General features: G+C 43.8%; 2 protein-coding genes across 3 annotated transcripts in view; both read left to right on the top strand.

The window, feature by feature from the left end:
* LOC310750701 (uncharacterized protein) overlaps positions 1–22258 on the top strand; it is a 735887-nt gene that overhangs the window by 488764 nt on the left and 224865 nt on the right. The window lies entirely within an intron of this gene.
* The window catches only part of EBF2 (EBF transcription factor 2), a 254019-nt gene that overhangs the window by 16120 nt on the left and 215641 nt on the right, over positions 1–22258 (top strand). For both annotated transcript variants that reach the window (XM_083588712.1, XM_083588711.1), the window contains exon 6: positions 3642–3710. In XM_083588712.1, coding sequence (XP_083444838.1) covers positions 3642–3710 — 69 coding nt within the window. The remainder of the gene's footprint in view (positions 1–3641; positions 3711–22258) is intronic.

Below are 22258 nucleotides of genomic sequence, written 5' to 3' on the forward strand. Positions count from 1 at the left end.
GAAATTAGAGACAGATTTTTTTTTTCTTTTTGGTGAAAGTTGAGGGCTGAATTTTAAAACCATTTTGGAAGGGGGAGGGGAAAGACATAAGCCCTTCTTTGAAATGGGCAGCTTTCTGGGGCATCCAGTTTCTTCCAAGGCTATGTTTCATCTAGAGGGCTGTTTGTGTGTATATCCCCAGCATGCAACCATCCTCTCTATTGATGTGCTAAACTAGGTGTCACACTAGTCCTATAGTTAAGAAGAATATATATTTTAGAAGTAAATAGAAGGTGTTTTGTGCATGTGTGAGAGAATGAGAGTGTCTCATCTGGATTGGGACCCTGGTGGAACAGGACTATTTTTCCTTTGCCTTAGTACCAGTTGCAAGCGGCGCTCTCATGCCAGCTGTTTGCATTAGGGTGGCTACATGTGCATCACTAAAAAGGAAAAATGCACCAACCCACACACCCCAAAAAGGAGGCGACAGGGAAACAGACATTCATGTATTGATTTATATGTATAGGCATGCATTTAGAAAGCTTTCTGCAATTTAAAACCAAAATGCAATACATCTCATACAGTGACCTAGTGTGTTTTCTGGGTGCTAACTATGGACGGACAACTTTCATCCTCAAATTCTGCTCTCTTATTGTTCTTTATCTCTCAACTGGGATTGGGACTGACATGCTTTCAAATAAAAGACTCCTTCAAAGAGAGGACTGTCCACTGTAAAGTAGGACACTCCCCCCCCCCCCCCGGTTGCATTGACAGGAAAGCTCCCATTGGAACCACTCATCTTTTTAAAACAGGAGGTATTTTGCATTATGGGGACTCTTGCACCCCAAACAACATACGGTTACTTGCTAGCCCAAATTGATTTTGCCTGATTTTGCGAGTGGAAGTTCCACAAGTGATGTTAATGCCTTTTAAAAATCAACAGTTATGTGGCCAGTTTTCCATTTCTTGGCTTAGATATATGAGTCTCCAAGTTGGATGTGGAACAAAATATTGCAGTGTGAAAGGGTGCTACTGTTCAGGGTTCCAGCCAGCCAGTTCTGCTCTTTGCAAGGTGTGGGAAACCTTTGACCCTTCAAATATAACTCCCATCAGCCCCAGCAAGCAGTAGATGATGAGAGTTGCAGTTCAGAAACATCTGGAGGGCCAAAGTTCCCCACACCTACTTGTTGTCATTCATGTGTGGATAGCTCAGTTGGTTGAGCATAAGACCCCTACAGTAATCTCAGGGGCGTGCGTTCAAGCCCCAGCTTGGGCAAACGATTCTTGCATTGCAGGGGGTTGCACCAAATGGCGTTTGTGGTCCCTTCCAATTCTACGATTCTACGATTCTACGATTCCGTTCCTCTTCTTCCTAACTTCCTGCTTCTGTCCACCCCACCCCACCAATCGTAGGTTTCACTTCTCATTCCACCCCTGCATTTTGAGCCCATTACAGTTCTTTCTTGTCATATACACAGTGGCAGCTCATTGGAATAGGTAGGGCAGAAAGCAAGGAGGCCAACAGTAGGGGGTCAGAGCAAAGGGTTCATGAATATCAAGCCAATGATAGGTGGAGCCAACAAATTCTGGTTTTGTCCCCACCCTCTTCCCTACTGCATTCTAGAATGGCAATGTCAAGATTGATGAGAAAGGAAACTGATGGACATTGCTACTTGCTAAACTCATCGTGAAGAACGAGGTAGGCATGTGGGGCCTGGCTGAGGACACCCTGAGTTGGGTAGGGCAGTGTCCCACGTGCCCCAATGGACTAGCCTCCACTGCTTTACCACTTTGCATAGTGAAACCTACAGTGTGTGGTGGGGGGGGGCATTTAGAGTGGAGAAGCAGTGGCAGGGCTCTCCTACTGCCCTCCTCTACCCCCAGTTGTTTTGCTTGTTCAAGAAAAGAGTTGGTGAAACTTCCCCAGCACTGAGTTTCAGCTTGCAGCAACCCTTTCTCGGGCTTATTGGAATGAGAGGCCTTTTTGCTTTTCCGAATACTCCTTCTGAGTGTGGTGCACTGATGCCAGCAAGCTTTCTTTCTTCCAAAAGTTCCCATTGCAAGCAAATGAGGCAGATGGCTTTCACTTTGCATCTGGTTTCTCTTAGCATGCTTTGCTTGATCATGTGGTTTACCACAAGGAGCAGTGGATCATAGACCAGGAACTTACATACACCTTCACCCGCTTCTAGCCCCAACTGTTCCTATTGATTGTAGACCCCAAAATATTAAAGGTATGTCTTATAGCACAGGAACACAGAAAGCTGTCATATCTATTGAGATCATTCAGTATTTCAGCACTGCCTACAGCCTGAGGGCTGCATTCTGTTCTGGGCAAGCTTTGAGGCACCAGGGATGAGCAGGGCCAAAGGTAGCAGTGGCTGGGGCAATTAAATTCATGAGAGCCAGTGTGATGTAGTGGTTAGAGCATTAGACTAGGATTTGGGAGACCAGGGTTCAAATCCCCACTCAGCCATCACTCACTCTTAGCTTAACCTATGTCACAAAGTTGTTGTGAGGATAAAATGGGGAGGAGGAGAACTATATCACTCCACCTTGAGCTCCTTGGAGGAAAGGTAGGAGATAGCAATAACTAAATAAATTTTACCTTTTTACAGTAGGTTTGTTCACACACATTCTCTTCTCTATCCTAAGTCCAGATGAGCAAGAGGCTTTGTCAGAATTCAATGATATATTCCAGGCAGTCAAAAACACTCAAATCTTCTTACATTGTTCTCCTGCATAGGAGCTCCTGTGTCAGGTTCTTGATATTCTCATCCTGTTTTTTGCAGTTTCAGGCAGAAAACAAAAAGGATCTTCAAGCTTCGGTTTGGCCACCATTCATGCTTCGCAGTTGTGTCCAGCTTGCTGGGCTACACTTGTGCAAGCTGCCCGGTGGGGTACATCTTGCACGCCACTTTGTGGCTGTGATTTAGTTACATTGTGCTCGATTTCATCTGAGACTCTAAAAATATACATGCAACCTAACTATTTATATCCTTGAAAGTGGATCAAAATTTTATTGCCCATTCAGCAGACATATAAAGTTATAATATTTTACCAGTGGGAAATGAGCCAGCCACTCAGTGGCATTAAAAATTACTTGAAGGCCTGGGCTGTTATGTATTTATCATGACATTATTAAAAAGTTGGGAAGGTGCAATTGCAAGGCTGGCCCCGGGTTTGAGAGGGGCTCTGGTGTGGACTGGAGACGGTGGGCAGCCATTTCCCACAATGACCTAGAAGCAGTGGTTGTTTCTGCCTGACTGGAATGTGTCTTTGAACTCTGATAATGCCTCTTGCTTGCCTGGAAGGAGCACAAAGCAAGACATGTGAGGGAATGTAGAAACTAGCCTACTGTGCAGAGGTAAATTTGACATTTGCTTTTGGCCCTGTCTGCCATTGGCATGTGACTCCCAGAAGGTTGTCCCGAAAGGAATGTAACCATCATGTTGTGAAAGGTTTCCCCCTCTGGGCTCAGATGTCTGGAGAAGGCAGGGCAGTGTATGATGAAGACAAGGAGAAGGACCAAGGGGAGTCAGGAGCATGGCAGTGGGGTCCCCAGCAGAAGGTGGGGCCCAGTGATACCTGCCTCTAGTGCCCACCTTGGTTATACTTAGTGGATTATGATCCTTTTTTTGTTTGTTTCCTTCGATCTCCAGCCGTTGTTGTGAAAAGAAAAGCTGTGGAAACCGCAATGAGACTCCTTCAGACCCCGTGATCATCGACAGGTAGGAAATAAAAGTTAAGTTTTTAAAAAGCAACAAAAACAAAGAGCAAGATTTTTTTTTTTAATCATGTGCAACTGGATGAGGTGGAGAATCTTGATGCAAGTATCTGCTTGACTGTTGATGTTAGTGCTGTACTATTTTTTGGGGGGGGAAGGCTCTCAAAATTTCTTGGCCTTCTTTGATAGAATGTCTGGGGTTTTTTTTAATATATAATGTCTTCTGTTTGCTTATCTAAGCTTGGCTAAGTATTCATTGTGTGGCAGCATGCTTGATGTTGTCTGTTTGGTGAGGGATGCACTCCTGCTGGATACATAGAACAGAGATAGCATTTCAGGTCCCGCTTGCTGCTTCATTAACATTCCTTTATAAAATAATGATGTTGCAGGCACATTCTTGTGGAAAAAGCATTAGCCAAGTTTGAAATGCCTGCAATTGGAATTACTATAAACTTTTCTGCAGATTGTTGCATTTCCACATTTGCTTTGTCTCAAGAGTTGTTTCTTTCTGAGCCAGAGTCAAAAAGTGTGTACCCTTTTGTATCCTGATTGCAATTTGGGGCCTCTAATGAAACATTGGTAGTAAACAAACAGGGTTTGAAGTTGGCTGATATATTGGTGGTGAAATTAACAGTCACTTTTTTGGAAGGGAATGAGGTCATGGATAAGCTTTTGTGTGTGTGTCTGGTGGTGCCTGTTGCTTTGGAGGTCTTGTATATGGTTTAAAGAGACACTCTGTGCATCAGTACAGATCATTAAGTTGAATATGACCGCTGTAGGTGGAAGCTGTTAGAAATGTATGTGTGTGTCGTGGACTGAACCCCTCAACACAACACAGACAATCACCCACATGAATGCATTTATTGCAATTTTCCTGAAATTACTCATGTTGCTCCAGAGGACAATGTTTGGAAATTGCAAGGAAGCAGAATTCAGCTACATGTTGAGTTAAGGGCTATTTGGCAATAAAACAGACTGCCTCAGGAGGTGGTGGCTTCTCCTTTTCTGAAGGTATGTAATGCAGCTAGCCCTGCCATTAGACAAAGTGAGGCAACTGCATCAGGCAGCAGATGCTGGAGGGCAGCACTGGCAGCATCCTGGCTGTTCCTCATAAACCTCACGCCGCCAGTCACCTGCCTCTGTGTAAACTAATCCGCTGCCTCAGATGCAATGGGTGATGCTCATCACTGTCCTCTGTTACTAGTGCTGAAGTTAGATTCAGTTGCTAGTCTGGTTGGCTTCTGTGCATGAAATAGGAAGGGGCTGCCATCTTGTCCTCCACCTCAGGCAGAAAAATGTATTGGACCTGTTCTGGTATTTAAGCAGAGGTTAAGCAGAGGTTAGCTACCTGTGAAGAATGCTGCGAAAGTAAGAGTCCTGCCCTGTGCAGGGCGTGCTCTATGACCTTCAAGTTCCCATCTATTGTTGGGCTACTTAAGTACAGCAAATTTCATGTATTATTATTATTAGTTGCTGTTGTTTGTTGTTGTGAGTAGACTGATGGTTCACAATGTGATCTGGAACATCTCTATTACTTCTCTATTACTTCTCTTTCTCCTCTGAAACAATACAAGAGTTGGAAGCAGGTATGTGTGTGTTTTACATGTACAGAATGTATGTATGTGATTAGTTAAAAGGGTACAGTTCCATTTCCTCCAGACATACTGGTGAGCAAAATCACATGATTGCAAAGTTCTGTTCTGCAAGGTGGAGGGCAATGGCGGCCTGTTCTGTTTCAGTGTCTTACCACAGTCTCATGGCTGCAGCTTATGGCGAGATCTCACGAATCTCTTGAAAGAACTTGTGGAAGTCTCATGAGCTCTCACTGGAAGCCATTGCCACTGCACAAACCTGGTGGCAGCAGGGGTGGCCAGGATGCCTGCAGAGGCACTTCCTGCAAGATTCTGCCACCTGAGGCAGGCTCCGTCACTCCGCCTCATGGGCCCCAGTAAAGGGAAGGGTTGGGCATGACTTAAGACTTTAAAATAAATCTTATAGCACAGCCCTATACAAGTCTGTTAATAAGTAAGTCCCACTGAACTCAACAGACCTTACTCCCAGGTAGCTGGCTATAGAATTGCAGCCCTTGTCTATTAAATGTATGAGATTTATTAATTGTTTAAGTTGGCATGAATTTTGCTCATTAATAAGGAAATAATTTTGAAGGGGGGGGGGGAAAGAAAACTTGTTTGATTTGTTTCTGGATGATAAATGTTAGTTGCATTAGGAACTGTCTTAGAAGCATTTCCTCCTGTGAGAGAGTTAAGGATAGCACTTTTCATCTGCTACTTTTAAAAAGTAAAAAAAACACTTTATGGTGCCTGGTTATTATTATTATTTTGGGAGGTGCTTTTTAGGAAATAAAAAAAAATCAGTCAAGAGGTTTGATCAACAGAATGTGAAAATCATACCTGGAATTGCTGCAGGAATTCTGTGAAACGATAGCATTTGGGGCAATGCATCATGCTACTTTCAAAGGTTTCTCTAAAGCATGTTTAATGCCGAATTATATTATTATTATTGTTCTGCAAAAAGCAACTGTGCAGAGCTCCCATGCAGATTGAAAGTGTGGCACATGTGGAGGAAGGGGTTAATAATTTCCTCTCTGTGCCTTTTTCCTGCCAGAAACTGCTTCTTCCTCCAGCATCTGTTTGTCCCTGAAGATGTCAGATTTTCATTAATCAGCACCTTCCAATGACAACAGAAATGAGAGGGGTGGAGTATGAGTTGCACTGGGAAGATGATACGTAAAAGAAAAGGGTCAGTCCTATTCTTCCCACACACAACAGTCCTGATCTGGCCACCTGTCTTCCATGCAGTGGTCTGCTTTCCACCAGTCTTTTCTGAAGTGATCCAGTTTTCATCTCTCTCTTGCACGGTCCAGATTTGTTGTGTAATCAGCAGATCTCACATGCTTTGTATCCAATCTCTTTCCATCAGTTCATCAGCCCACATCTATTACATCTAAGTGTCAAGGGGTTATGGGTTAATTTCTTACAGAAACAGCCTAGGTCTCCACCATTCCAGTAGGATAGTTAAGAGTTTAATTTATAGCTCGAATTTTGCAATTTGTACAAACTGGTCTCATGCAATTCCCCCAAAATCGTTGCATTTTGACATAGTTCTGCCAGAGACATAAGCAAATCACCTCCCTAAACATCCCTTCCAATGGAGCTCATCTCACCAGTCATATGTATGCCAAACTGTGCTTTGGGGGCAAAATGGCAATTTTTACAAAAATTATAGAAATATAAAATTATTAAGAATTTATTAAAATAAACGGCTATCTATTCAACATATGACTTTTCAGTGATGGACTAATCACGCATTCATTTGCATAGTTCTAAAGAAAAAAAGACTCTTACCTTGGCTGCAAACACACCATACATTTAAAATACACAGATTTCCCCAAAGAATCACGGGAACTGTAGTATACCCCTCACAGAGCTACAATTCCCAACTACAGTTCCCAGGATTCTGGGAGGAAGCCATGTACTCTAAATTTATTTATACCCACCTACCAACCAAAGTTCTCGAGGCAGCTTATAGTATATAATCAGATAACAGTTAAAATAAATGGTGATGCAATGGTCACTGCAGCCGAGCAACAATGTAGGTAAGTCCTCACTCCTTTTGTTCTTCAGCATCCCAGCAAATGCCCTTCTGCAGCTGAGTTTCCTGGCTGTTGCAGAGGCTAGATGTTAGTCCCACACAGGCCAGGATGCCCTCCCTGAGTGGCTGCTACTGATGTGTCTCATAGTCCTGGCTGTGGTGACAGATGCAGGAAGTGCTGGGTGGGTGTGATGTGCCTCCTTCCCAGCTTTCAGCTGTTCCAACAATTTAGGGCGTTGTGATTCAGCACTGTGCTGCTGGCACATTTATATTCAGCCCCTTTCCTAATGATCCCTTGCATGTGGCATCTGCCCTTTCCACATTTTCTTTGAGCTGCCCCCCCTCCCCACAAAAAAGATCCCTTTTCCAGCTCAGGTATAGTGTGCACACAGCCTTTGTTTTTAGGTGATGCATCCAGGAGTTGCTACTTGACACCATTACTTAACAGAATGTATTTATTTACAGAGAAGAGGCATTCCACCTAATTTCAAGGGTGCATGCCTCTTTTAACGTGACTCCTGTATTAAAAACCACATGCTCCTTAAATTAACCGGAGCATTTTTTAATGCATGCCAATCAGTGGGTGCTTTAACTTTTTTATTTTAAGTCTGCAATCCAATGCACATGGAATCAACAACAAGCTCCATTTAAAACAATCAGACTTATTTTTGAGTAGCCATTGCACTACTGATCAAGGCTGCAATATTACCCAAATTTACTTGGAAGCAAGTCCCTTTGAACTCAGCAAGGCTTACCTCTGAGTTAATTTGCATAGGTCAGGGCTGCAGATATAAAAGGATAGTGAATGGATGTTGGTAAACAAAATGACAGCACAAGTTATTTTATTAACTGACATGAAAAGTTTTGTTGGAAATAAAACTTGGTAGAACTTGGGGGGGATTTGCTGACAGGGCCTGGGATGATTATTGCTTTAAAAATCTTGGGGAAAATAACAAAAAGCCATTTGTGTGAAATGGTTGTAGAAAGGTCCACACTGAGGTGATGTGTATGATAATGTCTTTTAAGGAAATGTACTTGGGTGTGATGAAACAAGCAAAATTGAGTTTAGGAAGCCTTTCTTATGCGATGGAACAGAACTAAACTAGAAGAAATGGCACGGTTAACTTTGTTATAAGAATTTATACTTATAAATCAATGGAAGACCTTGAAAGAAACTCTAAACTCTCCCTCTCCCTCTGTGCTCTCTCTGTGAGAGATCTCAATTCTGTCAGTTCTTGTTCATTAAGTATTTGCATGTTTGTTTGATTTAAATGAAGTAAAGGAAACTGGGGGAAATGAGTGGGTACCAAGATAGTGATGAGGTATCCTGTCAATATGGTTCTTAAAACCTATCAGTTTCTTCCAGTCCTTCTTCCAAAGAGTTCACAGTGATAAGTTTCTCACAATGTTCCTGTGAGGTAGGTCAGACTGTTTCAAGACTGGAGAAATGTCCTCTCTAGTCTTTGGTCACACCCATTCCATACATTTAAAGCACATGACTTTCCCTAAAGAACTCTGGGAATTGTAGTTTTTTTAAGGGCGCTAGGAATGGTAGGCCTGTGAGGGGTAAACCACAGTTCCCAGGAGTCTTTTGGGGAGTCATGTGCTTTAAATGAGGCATCCCAGCCTGAAACCCTGGAGAACTAATGCCAGTCAGTGTAGAGTATGCAATGCTGAACTAGATGGACCCAATGATCTGACCCAAAGGCAGCTTCCTACATCTCTTGTATTGAACAGAATCTCTCTTTTTAAAAAGAAGGAGTGACATATCTACTGCTTCTTCTAGTTTGCCCCCACGGCACTTGCTAAATCCCACTACAGAGAGCTGTCCAGTTCTGTAAAGCAGTGACAACAGCTTTCAGAATGGATAGTATCTTTCTTCTTCAGCTTTATAAATGAGTTGGAAGAAGGGGAGTGGGAATCTGTGGTTGGAGAACATAAACTCCTCTTGTCAACATTTTTTAACCTTGAACACTCTCCAAAACTTTCTTCACAGCACAAGATGTTTCTGCTGCAGCCTTCATTCTTCCAATGATGCAAACACACATTTGCTTTATCTCCCTCTTAATTTTCATTGGTAAGAGTTATTATTGTAAAAGCCAAGGCCATAACAAATATAACCCTAGTGTGCATTTTATGCTGTTTGCCTCTGATTTATCAAGCAAAATTTCCAGGTTTATAGCAAAGGCCTAAGTATGTCTACTGCATACTTATGAGATGGTTGCTCCCAGATAGGAGTGCATAGGATTGTAGCTTTAATACACTTTGAAATAAAATATGTGAGAAAATTGAGTTTCCCAAGCCAAATCAAAAGTCTTAGCATACACCTCCCCCCTTTATAATTCAAAAGTGAAGATAACTACATTTCTGTTAATGTTTCATTCATTTTTCAACACAACTTTTCATTTCCAATATCTCCAAATGGTTTGGTAGGTCCAGAAATTGTCATTGTATCTACTATATTTGTGAAAAGCTTTGATTTTTAAGAGTTTTAGATCTTTAAAAATAAAGACATGAGGTTTTCCAGCCCTCATTGCTGTGGAGCATAAATGAGGGCTAGAAACTTGGGTTGCTTTCTTTTTTTAAAGAATGTGAAAGTTTTGGTTTTTAGGAATCTGAGGATTCTTGTTGTTGTAGAGCAAGGATGAAAAGGCCTTGACTTCAACAAGCCCCCAGTCACAAGTGGATTGCTGGACTCAGGAGCACCAGGTTTCAGGTCCTTGTTTCCCAAGCTAATGTACCAAACAGGATAAAATAACCCTTGAAAGTCTACAAGGGCAGGCTCATAGCTAGAAATTTCACAGTGAATGGATGTAGTAGAAGGATTCTCTCTGGAACAGCCAGATCATAATTACCAGTAGCTCAAAAAGCTTAAATATATTTGATTGTATTAAATATTATTAAAATGAAATGTAAGAAAACTAGAGAACCTGGAACATCTCGACAAGTAAGAGAACTAGAGACTTATTTTTTTATCATGAATGAAAGCTGAAAATTCAAGGACCTGGAGTGGGATCTGGAGCATGCATGTGGCCAGCTGGCCATGTGGCCTCAAAGTCCACACAGTGATTTGGCCATTTGCAAAGGGCACCTGAGCACATGTAGCTGAACACATGGGAGCCCTGAGCACATGCAGCACCTCTCCATGTACAACAGTACACATATTGGTATTCCTTTCCTGACCTCTCACTTGACATGTGGACATTAGGGCCTGGGCACATGATGCCAGAGGGGTGGGACTAGTACATGTGGATGGCAACCTGTGAAAAAGACCAGCTGAATTGCAAATGTCTCTTCTCAAATCAACCAATGAATGCTCCTGTTTTACAGGTGAGGAACAGTGAGTCTAAGAAAGGAGCAATTAGCAAAAAGCCCACTGTGGCTGAGAACTTTCACTTGCTATAACTGTTCAATTCATTTGTAATGTTTAGGCTGCCAGGGCCATTGTTTATGTGATCAAGATAGCATCAGTCTATCTTAGCAAATTCGGGGGTTGGGCAGGGACCTTGAGGTTTGAAGAAATGCAGAAAGAATTCTTAAGGAACAGGGGGGCCCACTTGCCCCCCACATTGAGGGGGCCTGGCATTGTGTGACATCATATGCACGTCATGCACAATTTTTTGGGGGGGAGAACCAGACACCCCAGCAGAGATCTTCCTGCCAGCAGCAGGAGCTGGAGAGCATGGAAAAATCACCCTCCATGTTGGCGGGGGGGGGGGGGGATGGGGAGCGCAGAGGGCGTGTTTGCAGGCAAGAGGCCAATCTCTTTGGGGGCTCCCTGTCCACAAATATTGAGGGGGCTGAAGCTCCTTTCACCCCTTATAGTTGGCACCCCTGTTAAGGAAAAAACCTAAGGAGAGACCTCCCTCAAATTGTCCAATAGAGACTGAGCATATTCAGTGGGCATGGCTACTGGAGTGTGGTGCGGGATGGAAAATTATGTGTATATGTAGACTTGATTAGCTGGAATTCTGATCAGGGAGCACTTGACTCTGCAGCACTTTGTTGCCAACTCCACTTGCTGTCAAACTATAGGGAATATGAAACTTTGCTGATTTACTTCAAAATGCCTCAGACGTACCACTAGATCCCAATCTGCTTTTGGCCTGCCCATGCCCTAGAACTCTACTCAGGAAGTCAGGAAGTTACAGTCCATCAGGTTAGTTCATCAGGGCAAATAGGGCACTGTCCCACCAACCTCAGTTTGCCTTCAGCCAGCCTGCACCTGCCTGCCTTCTTCCAGGGGTGGTTCATCCTGCTTTGCCACTTGAGGCAAAATGGGAAGGTGCCACCCTGCATTTGTGCCACCCACCACCCCTCTTGCTGCCCACCTAAGTCTTTCTTACCAGTGTGACATAGCTATGACTTCTGGCAAGAACCTTGCAATATCACCCAGAGGCCTCACACAATCTTCCTGGGAAACAAGTAAGCAAGGCATCTCAGGAAGGTCATTCAAGGCCAGAGGCCTCTGCTAGATCTTGTGGGGCTCTTGCAAGATTCCACAGGGCTCTTGTGAGATCTCACCAGAACCCAGAAACCACCACAACCACAGCTGCCTCAGTGTGCCTCATGGATTGCCCAGTTGTTCTGGGGATACATGGCCGACAAACTGCTGATAAAAGTGTTCCCTAGGAGCAATGTTTCTCAAACTTTGGTCCCCAAGTGTTGTTGGACTACAACTCCCATCATCCCTGGCTAGCGGGGCCAGTGGTTAGGGATGACAAGAGTTGTAGTCCAACAACAGCTGGAGCCTCAAGTTTGAGAAACACTGCCTGAAGAGTAAAAATGTGGATATGCTATATAAATGGGAGCAAGCAGACACCTTGCATGTCCCCATGCAAACCAAGGAAGTTGACCTAGCCATGGCATGTTTTGGAACTGTTCCCAAGTCTTCTTTTCCCTGTTGGCTGCATGGTTGTCAAGGCAAGGCTGCTTGTTACCTACTGTGGTGCCGGACAGTCAAAGCAGACACATCTCTCTCTTCCCATGCCTCTCCACGGGAGCTGGCCAAAAGCCCCTCTGCACACACGCCTCTCCCCTCCTGAGCTTGCAGTGATCTCCCCACTTGTCCTGCCGAGTCCAAATGCTTTTGTTTGCTGCTCCAGCCTGGCTCTCCTGCGACGAACTGCTGTTGTGCCATCTGCTGCTGATTAATTTTTTAGTAGCTGGGGATGTTTGTGAGGAATCAGTAACTTGGTGTGCTTTTGCCCTGTCACTTGACAAATGGCTGCCTTGGTCCCTTTTAAAGAACACTGGATTTCTTCTCTCCTCACCACACTGCCTCTGTCCTGAAGCTAAAGCACTCTGAGTTCTAACCAGATAACACTGAAAGCAAAAAACTGTCAGCAATGGCTATAGCAGCGGGAGAGAAGTCCACTGCCTTCTGCATGCAGCAAGCTGGTTGCTTCTTTTTCCAGCATCTTGCTGAAGGAGAAAGCTTTTCACGTGGTCAGCCCTGCTGGGGAGTTGGTGACTCAGGAGGGGAGGGGCAGAACTGGGTCAGAGAAAAGCTTTCTTAAAAGCAACCGAAGCAACTGTGCCTTGACTCTGAGGCCTTCTAGATCACTAGCAGGGGCCTGCTGGAGAAAACCATCCTTTCCCTAGCAGTAGTGTTGTATAGTGGTTAGAGAGTGCTAGGCTAGGACCAAATGCCCATTCTTCCCTGAAGAAGCATAGGGTGAAAACATAATAAATAAAAAGATGACTCTACATACAGAATTGAGTAATTTGGAGCTGAAATGGTCACCTTGGACTTCTCTGCTGCAGCCAAAGCAGGTTCTGAGACTTCACGATGATTTATTTTGGAAGATGTCCTCTCTTATTAGGAAGACTAAAGGTAGGTCCTGGGAAACAGAAAGCTAGAAGCATGAAGCCACATCCCAAATGCTCATGCATCTGATCAAGTATGGCACAATGGAACAATGTGTCTTGCTGCTAACCAGAAGGTTGGTGGTTCAAACCTGCCCAGGAACAGTTGTGGGCAGGATTACTGCATTGCATGGGATTGGACTAGATGCCTCTCTCAGCAACAGCTTAACCCCAGGCATCAAATGTCAGGCCTGAAATCCAGGTTAACAATGAGCCTGCTAGTTGCTTTAAGTCTGGCACATCTACAGGAGACCGGCCGGTAGTTGGCCTTCAGAATTGACAGGATGGAAGGCAGAGAGACCAAGAATAAGTTTGAGCTAGAGCCAGTGACAAGCAGAGCCAATTATTTCTAGTTTTGTTCCCACCCTCCTCCCTGCTCAGTTCTACAAGGGGCAGCAGTGAGTCAAAGCTGCCAGGCAGAGCCACACCCTGGGCTGGTTGCAAGGCAGAAGAAAGGCAGTCTTCCCTTCGCTGTAATGGACCAGTCTCCACGCGGACAGGCATTCTTCCTTCTTGAGCAGCTGCTGTCAAGAACATATTACAAAGGATATTGTCAAATCTTAATACATACAGCTGATTCCCTTGTGTGCTGGATATTTGTCCCTTGTGAGTATGGTCTGTTTCTTACTGTATTTCCCAGAGTGCTCACAAATAGGGAAAAGAACAAGTAGTAAAAAGGGAGGACAAATAAGAAGAACAGGAGTCTGTGAGAAGTAAAACTTTTCTATTTTCTCTGTGTGAGGATATCACTAAGTTGTTTCCGTAAAAATATATATTTAAATTAAATTAAATTAAATTAAAATGCCGTTCCTGTTCAGAATAGACCCACTGGAAAGAATGAACATGACTCACCTAGATCCATTAACTTCAGTGTGTCTACTGTAAATTAGCTGAACACAATTCTAAGTACCAGTATGAATTATACAATGAAACAGAAAAGACAAGCAACTGCTTATCTTGAAGAGGCTGTAGGCTGTCTCTCCTCCCTTCCCCTCAAGGCAATAGGATTCCTCAGAAGCCCCTGGGGGTTGAGAGAGAGAGAGAGAGAGAGAGAGAGAGAGAGAGAGAGAGATCTTTTCCCTCCAGGAATAGTTTTATTCTTTCAGGGGCTTGGGGATGAAACAATACAACAATACAGTGGTACCTTGGTTGCTGAACGGTTTGGCTCCCAAACAAATCAGCTCCCGAACGCCTCAAACCCGGAAATAAGTGTTCCAGTTTGTGAACATTTTTTGGGAGCCGATCATCCAATATGGCATCCAATTGAGTGCAGGAAGCTCCTGCAGCCAATTGAAAGCTGTGCTTTAGTTTTCGAACGTTTCTGGGAGTTGAACAGACTCCCAGAACAGATTAAGGTCGACAACCAAGGTACCAATGTATGGATATCCCAATATGGATATGTTCTCTCTCTCCCTGTTTTAAAAAGCTTTTGAGGTATGGGTCTGTGAGGTACCCGCCATTGTGCCACAGGATCCAACAGGACTTCTCCTTTCCTCTCCTCTCCTTGCAGCCCACCTCACTCTTCTCCATGTGATCTTCCAAACCTCTGGAGCAACTTTGGGGAGTATGTAGGGGACTGCAGATGGGAAGATTAAGTCCCACTTGCACAAGTCATTTGAAGAAGCAGAACATCACAGTGTGATGTCAGCGGATGTCTACAAAAGTTCTCAGATAGTTTTGGATGGAGAAATAGTTTTGGATGGAGAAATCTGTCAATTCCAGGTTGTCCTGGCTTCTCATTTTGACAATATTAAATTCCCTTCACCCCATTTCTATATCAGTTTGTGATGTTTTCTTTTATGAAAAGTCTGCAGGAAAATATATATGTGCATTTTTATGCACATTTCTTCTAACATATGCAATTTTTGTATGCAATGCTGCCTATTCTTTTAATTATTCTTTTATGTTTTTAAATTATTTGTTTCTTCTTCTTATTACTGTTATTCTATTACATAACAAGGGATAAAACAACTTAAAACATATATGCATTTTTGCAATGAATTGTCTATCATATGTCATTCTGTACATTTCCCCCACTAATATATGCATTTTGGGGTCATGTTTTAAAGTTGGAGAATTGCATCACAAAATTCAGAGAGTTGCAAATTTTGAAGGATAGCTTTGTGTTTCAGTTTGCTTATTGGTTTGGGAATTGTGATTAGGGGAAGTGCACATGCATATGCAAATTGAGTCAATTTCCCTCTCACCCCTGCTCACACTTAGAGAATTCTGTCTTCACTATACCACCTTTAAACTCTGTTGCCAAAATAAACCAATGTACCTTACTGAAACCCAGCAGCTTTGTTCTTGAAGAATAGACATGGGATTAACACTACCACTAGAGACAAGTTTATAAGATGAGCAAAACTGATATGTTTATTAAGGAAATTATTTGCATGGAGGGGATGCACTGGCTGAGAGAATTAGTTGGGCTAATTAGTTTGTTACTAAAATACGAACAACAGAAACAAATATATGTATATGTTTTATGAAGATTGTTGGTAACATTAGAAGTATGGGCATAAAGATTAATAAATTGAAGAGAAGTATATAGAACTTACATAATGTATTGATATCCTGCACTTAACCTTTCGACTTAGAGAGATACTTTTAAACTTGAAGTGTTTGCAGAAACTTAGAGAATTCAGTGAGGTGAACATAGGATTCTGACGCTTTGTTTTCTTCTATTCTGAGCTGCTAACTCCAACAGAATTCATAACAGGGATTTTTAAAAAGCTAATCAAAATAATATAAATATGGGTTGGGTTTTTTTTTACAAGTTAAAGGGGTTTGTTTGCAAAGCCTGCCCAGCTACTGCCATATTAGGCCTCATCTGCACCATAATTTTAAAGCTGTCTTATGCCACTTTAACAGTCATGGCTTCCCCCAAAGAATCCTGGGAACTGTAGTTTAAGGTGCTGAGTATTGTTAGGAGATCCCCTATTCCCCCCAGCGCTACAATTTCCAGAGTGGCTTAACGGCCAGTCCCCTTTTCCTGGGGAACTCTGAGAACTGTAGTTTTTAAGTTGCACTGAGCTCTGTGGGAGAGGGACCAGTGAATGAAGGGATTTGGGATGCAATGCAACCCAGTTTATTCCTTTCCCCACCCATTCCCTGACCTTGATGCACCCAGTTTTGCCCTTTACACCAGTTTAACTTCCACCAGCTTAGCTTCCCCCAGCAGGGCATTACATCAGCCACTGTATGTAGAAATGCCAGGGGAAAGCATTTATGCTGCCTTTTAGAAGGAAAACTCTGATTCTAAGCCTCTGCTGCCTTCCAGCTATACTCATTCACAAGTAAACCCCAAGGAAAAACCTGTGCCTGCTGCCTTGCAGGACATCTTCAGGAGAAGGAAAGGCTATGTATACACTACACAAATCCTGAGTCGAGTCCCTAAGACAGTCGGATGGCGTCTTGTATACCTCTTTCCAGCAATTCCTGCATCCACGCTGGTGCCAAATGTATAGCTCTACTTTCCTTTGGGCCACATCTGCAAGGCTGAGAGGGAAATTTGTCTTCTGGGCAGCCCAGGACCTCTAAACCAGGGGTCAGCAAACTTTTTCAACAGGGGGCCGGTCCACTGACCCTCAGACCTTGTGGGGGGCTGGACTATATTTTGGAAAAAATAATAATGAACGAATTCCTATGCCCCACAAATAACCCAGAGATGCATTTTAAATAAAAGGACACATCCTGCTCATGTAAAAACATGCTGATTCCTGGACTGTCCGCGGGCCGGATTTAGAAGGTGATTGGGCCGGATCCGGCCCCTGGGCCTTAGTTTGCCTACCCACGCTCTAAACACACAGCTCAGGTTTGTGCCCCAGAAAGGTCATTTTGGTGCTGCTAATGTAGCAAAACCAGCGTGGGAGGCAGCAGTTACAAGTGGTCACAGCAGGCACTGTGATTCTCCAGTGGTTTGACCTCACCTCCAGAGGTGCACTCCATTGTCTCTTGAATTGAATTGAATTGAAAAGTGCCAATAAGTCCAGATTAGCCAGGGGTGGGGAGATATGCCAAATCGCAACCCAGCCAGCACATCAGGGTTTGGACTGCCCATAAGATAGCAAAATCACAGGAAATGTGAGATAAAAGCCTTCAGAAAGTAGACGATTGCTCTCACCAGTCGTTTATCTTACACAACTAGGGCTAAAAACCTGAACGCACAATGTGAAACCCACCCACATAAAACCCCAAGCTTAACTAGAAGAATTAAGGGCATGGTGGTGGAATACACCCACCCCTTGCTTTTAAATTAGAGGAGACTTCTATTTGAAGGACTGTACAATTCAAGATGAAGAACTGTAAAAAGAGAGAGCAGGAGGAGCCTTGAAGTTGTCCATCATTACTATCATACCTCCACAGTCCTAGGCAGTATGCTTCTGAATACCAGCTGCAAGAAACCACAGGATGGGAGAGTGCTGTTAAGTTCAGGTCCTGCTTGCAGCTTCTCATAGACATCTGGTTGGCCACTGTGAGAACAGGATGCTGGACTAATGGGCCAGTCGCCTGATCCAGCAGGGCTTTTCTTAATTTCTTAGCATCTGGGCAGCCGACTGAACTACCTTCCCCACTATGGCAAGATATATTGCATTTCTATTTAAATTAAAGCATGATTTCCAAATTTGCAGATAGAAATGTAAATCAGCATAAGGACCTATAGATTAACATATGCAAATATTATTTGTGCCACCCTCTTGCCTACTTCTTTTTGACGACGCACAAGTAGCCAGCCTGGCATGAGATCCGCTGCCTGGCATGAGACCCGCCCTGCAGTCTAAAACAAGTTTTGAGGTTCAGTCAGTGCAGAGATATCTGGGTGTATGGCCCACTGGCTTTAATGGAGCTGACTTTTGGGTAGGCATGAATAGCAGAGTGCTGTGCCCCTGCAGTGCAGAAACTCTCTCACTGGATCATCATGCCTCCTCGCTCACAACACAAATTAAATCCTAAGCGTATGAACAGGGTTCATTGGTTCATTCATTCATTCTCTTTCTCTCCTGCTGCCTTTCCTTTCAACCCCCCAAGCCTTTAGTGCTTGTATCCCCCGCCCCATCTCCTTTCCCCTCTCTGTTTATTTTGTTTCCAGATAGAGAGTCCTGAAGCTAATTTCTTTCTCGGAATTCTGTTTAGAACTCCAGTTGGTGGTTGTATTTTTGTGTTTTGTGTGTTTAAATTTCAAGAGGACTCCACCGAGCTTGTAAATTGTATTGGATCAGTGAGCTCATAATGAGGCTTCCGAGTCCAAACAGTGCACGTCTGTTGGGACTTTATTGTTCATAAAGCACCTTCCCCAGAGAGTAATAGAGTCATTAGGTGTGTGCTGTGTTTAATATTTGGCCATGACAGGAAGCAATAATTTTATCTATCTTTACTGTGGCTTTGGAGTTGTTATTTAAACACTTGGCTTATTTGAGTCTCGGTGACTGTGAACCAATTAGGCAAAGAGTAAAATGAGGAGAGTCGCTGCTGTTTCTCATGCAGCAGAGTGCCTCTCCCTTAAATGCATATGCTGCAACTGCCCCAGTAAATGAAAGCTGGCTCCGTGTGTGTGTGTGTGTGTGTGTGTGTGTGTGTGTGTGTTCCCTGTCCTTGGTACATTTACTGTCCCTATTTTGTCCCTTTTAATGGATATTGGGCATACCTTGCTAATTTTCAGCTCGTGTGAGGGTGTTGGAGCTTAGTGGTAGAACATCTGCTTTGCACACAGAAGGGTCCAAATCCAGTCCCTGGCAACACTGACTTTCTGATACAGGTTTGGGTTCAGTACAAGACAACTTCCTATCTTCCAAGGAGATGCTAAGAGTCTTCTTTTTTCAGGTTTCAAATCCTTTCCCAGGTCTCTCTGGAAGTGAAGCCTCTGAGGTCTAAACTACATGTTGCCTTAACTGTTTTGTTTAAAATAGCAGGTTTCAAATGAGCTACACCCCTTCCTTAATCCTGGGGACCTTGGTTTGGATTAAGACTGGTGAAATGAGAAACCAAAATTGCCCACCCAAGGATGGTATCATGTTTGTGTGTTAAGGAATGAATGTATTTCCTGAAAAAGCCCCTCAAGAGGCAGATGGGGAGTAGTGATGGCTAGATTCCCTTCACCTTAATTTGGAACTGACCCAGTATTTATGGGATTTCTCAGTAAGCATTTGGAAAAAAGCTTGTTTGCTTTCTATGCTCTCTTTTTCTCTCTGCTTACAATGTCAAGATTTTAGTTTTGCCTTCATTTTTATTATTGTCAAAAGCCCTCCATTTTCCAGTAAGCTTTCAGTTGCTCCCTCAAAATTTCATATATTTTCACTCCAAGTTCTTCACATTAATCACTACTAGAGATGAATTAATTGGTCAGTTTTGGTGTTCTCAGTTTCTTATTTTTTCCAGCCTTACATTCAATTTATTTCTGCCTCAATTTACTTTAACCCCTCTCCCTTTTTAAAAAAAGCCAGCATGGAAATTTGTATGCATTTTTGTATGTGTGTTTCTCCTCATATATGCATTTTTACACAGTTTTACCTAATGTGATTTTGTACTTAATTTACATTAAATATGCATTTTTTGTGCACTTGTTTTGTTTACAAAACTGCACCACAAAATTTGGGGAAAGGTGAAATTCAAAGAGTAGCTGAGTTTCAATTCACTCTTTGGTTTGGGAAGTATAAATCAGGTACAATTTTCTCCTCCCATCCCTAATTTAAATCTCAGGCTGTGTACACACTATACCTTTAAAGCTTATTCAAAGCACATTATTTCCCTCACAGAATTCTGGGCACTGTAGTTTGTTAATGGTTGCTTGGAATATTAACTCTGTGAGGGGTAAACTAAAGTGCCCAGAATTTGTTGAGGGGGAAAAGTGTACTTTACAGGTGTAGTGTGTACACAGTCTTAGAGCTGTGCAAACCACTGGAAAATTGCTATTTTTAAAAAGACTCCCGAGAGCTGTGCATTTCCTGAGCTACTGAGAGAGGAGTTAGATCAGGGATGGATCCTGAGCCTTGGAAGAAAAGCTTGGGGACGTTTCCTGATCTGAATTAGCTGCATTTAGGCTCTTTTACATGCGTATCTTTGTAAGCCTTTCTGTCTAAGATCAATGACTCTCAATTTGTAACACCTCAGAGCATTATAACTGGACAAATCTGTATTCTAAACCAGGTAATCATACGGGTGGCGCTGTGGTCTAAACCACTGAGCCTAGGGCTTGCTGATCAGAAGGTCGGCAGTTCAAATCCCCGCGACAAGGTGAGCTTCCATTGCTCGGTCCCAGCTCCTGCCAACCTAGCAGTTCAAAAGCACGCCAAAAAGTGCAAGTAGATAAATAGGTACCACTCTGGTGGGAAGGTAAACGGCATTTCCATGCACTGCTCTAGTTTCGGTGTTCCATTGTGCCAGAAGCGGCTTAGTCATGCTGGCCACATGACGCGGAAAAACAAACGCTGGCTCCCTCGGCCTGTAAACAAGATGAGCGCTGCAACCCCAGAGTCGTCTGCAACTGGACTTAACTGTCAGGGGTCCTTTACTTTTTTTAATTATACATTTTGGCAACGACATTAACTGGGAGTGATATTTTGCCTTTTCAGGATGCACATGTTATAAAGCCCCTCTGCTTCCTGGCAGGTCGGTGTTGCGAGCTGGCCACGGGCTCTCCCCATGCACAGCGGGGGCGTAGCAATGCCCCTGTGTTAGAGGGGATTCCTGGCTACGTCACACACCTGGCTGACCAATCTAGTTGGCCGGGGGGCATGGCTTGCTGCATTCAAACAGCCGCATGGCCGGGAATCGCCCTCTCGGTTCCTGCTTCGTGGATCTCCCGCCCTCCCGCCCTCTTTTCATTCATGTGTTCACTATATTGGCCTTCCTATAGACCTCGGCTGGTTGCCTGTTGAGGGGGCCTGGCAGGATTTTTTCCACTTGGCAAATTGGCATCAGCCACTTGGTTTTCGCCTACCTCATAGCAATCGTCACAACTTTGTAAGATTTAGTGGTTAGGCATTGGTAAAACCTGGTTCTGGGGAGGGGAGGTGTGGCCATCAGCTGCCCCTCCATTTTAAGGGTATTCCATTAAAGGGATCTGGGGGTGTGGATCCGGGGGTGTGGATCTTGTCCGAAGCCTGGGTAGGGGGTAGGGCAGGCATAGGCAAACTCAGCCCTCCAGATGTTTTGAGACTACAGTTCCCATCATCCCTGACCACTGGTCCTGTTAGCTAGGGATGATGGGAGTTGTGGTCCCAAAACATCTGGAGGGTCGAATTTGCCTACGCCTGGGCTAGGGCCATGCCACGACCCCATCGGGGACCCTGGGGGAGCTCTCAGTTGCTGTACATCAACAGGGCTCCCCCTACTGGTGGTTGACCCTCACTGGACTCCCTGCATGGCTGGCAGGAGTCAGATATAGTCGGTTCAATTCCAATGCCTAAGCCGATACCGCTCACATTCTGTAACCAATAAAGTTGTGGCCTTAATTCACCCACTAACCTAAAATACTGGTGTCCAAGTGTCTTATTGTTCAACAAATGGGGGAGCTCGGGGCCTTGACGCGCAGCTATGGATACACCTGAAGGACTGCCTGCCACTCTGTAGAACTGTAAGAGTACCTAAGGGGTGGAGCCAGGCTTAGGGATAAAATGTGACCCTCCAGGCTTTTATGTCATGTGAAAGCTCAAATGTAATGCAGAAATGAACAGTTAGGGAAAGTGGGAAAACAGAAGAAACCGCCGTGTGGATGTGGCCTTTCTGTTGCTTGAAAGACAGACACGCCTCCACCTCAGTTGCACACACTTCCTTTGGGTTCTGCCTTGATCTCTGATGCTCTTCATGAGAAGTTCATATGAGAAAGGAAAGAAATAATTGCTTTGCTCTTCTGGTGCTGTGCTGGAGGTCAGCATTGCAAAGGCACCACTGAGCAGGGCTTTTTTTAGGGAGCACTCAGGGGTACACAGCACCAGCACCTCTTTTTGTCGTTGTTAAAAAGTGTGGCACTTACTGGAACAACTTCATGTTGGGTACCGGCACCTAGAAAAAAACTTCTTTCTAGAAAAAAAGCACTGCCACAAAGTGTGCTTGCGCTAAACAGAAACAATT

This window comes from Podarcis filfolensis (genome assembly GCF_964270895.1).
Source record: "Podarcis filfolensis genome assembly, chromosome: 15".
Classification (NCBI taxonomy): Eukaryota; Metazoa; Chordata; class Lepidosauria; order Squamata; family Lacertidae; genus Podarcis; species Podarcis filfolensis.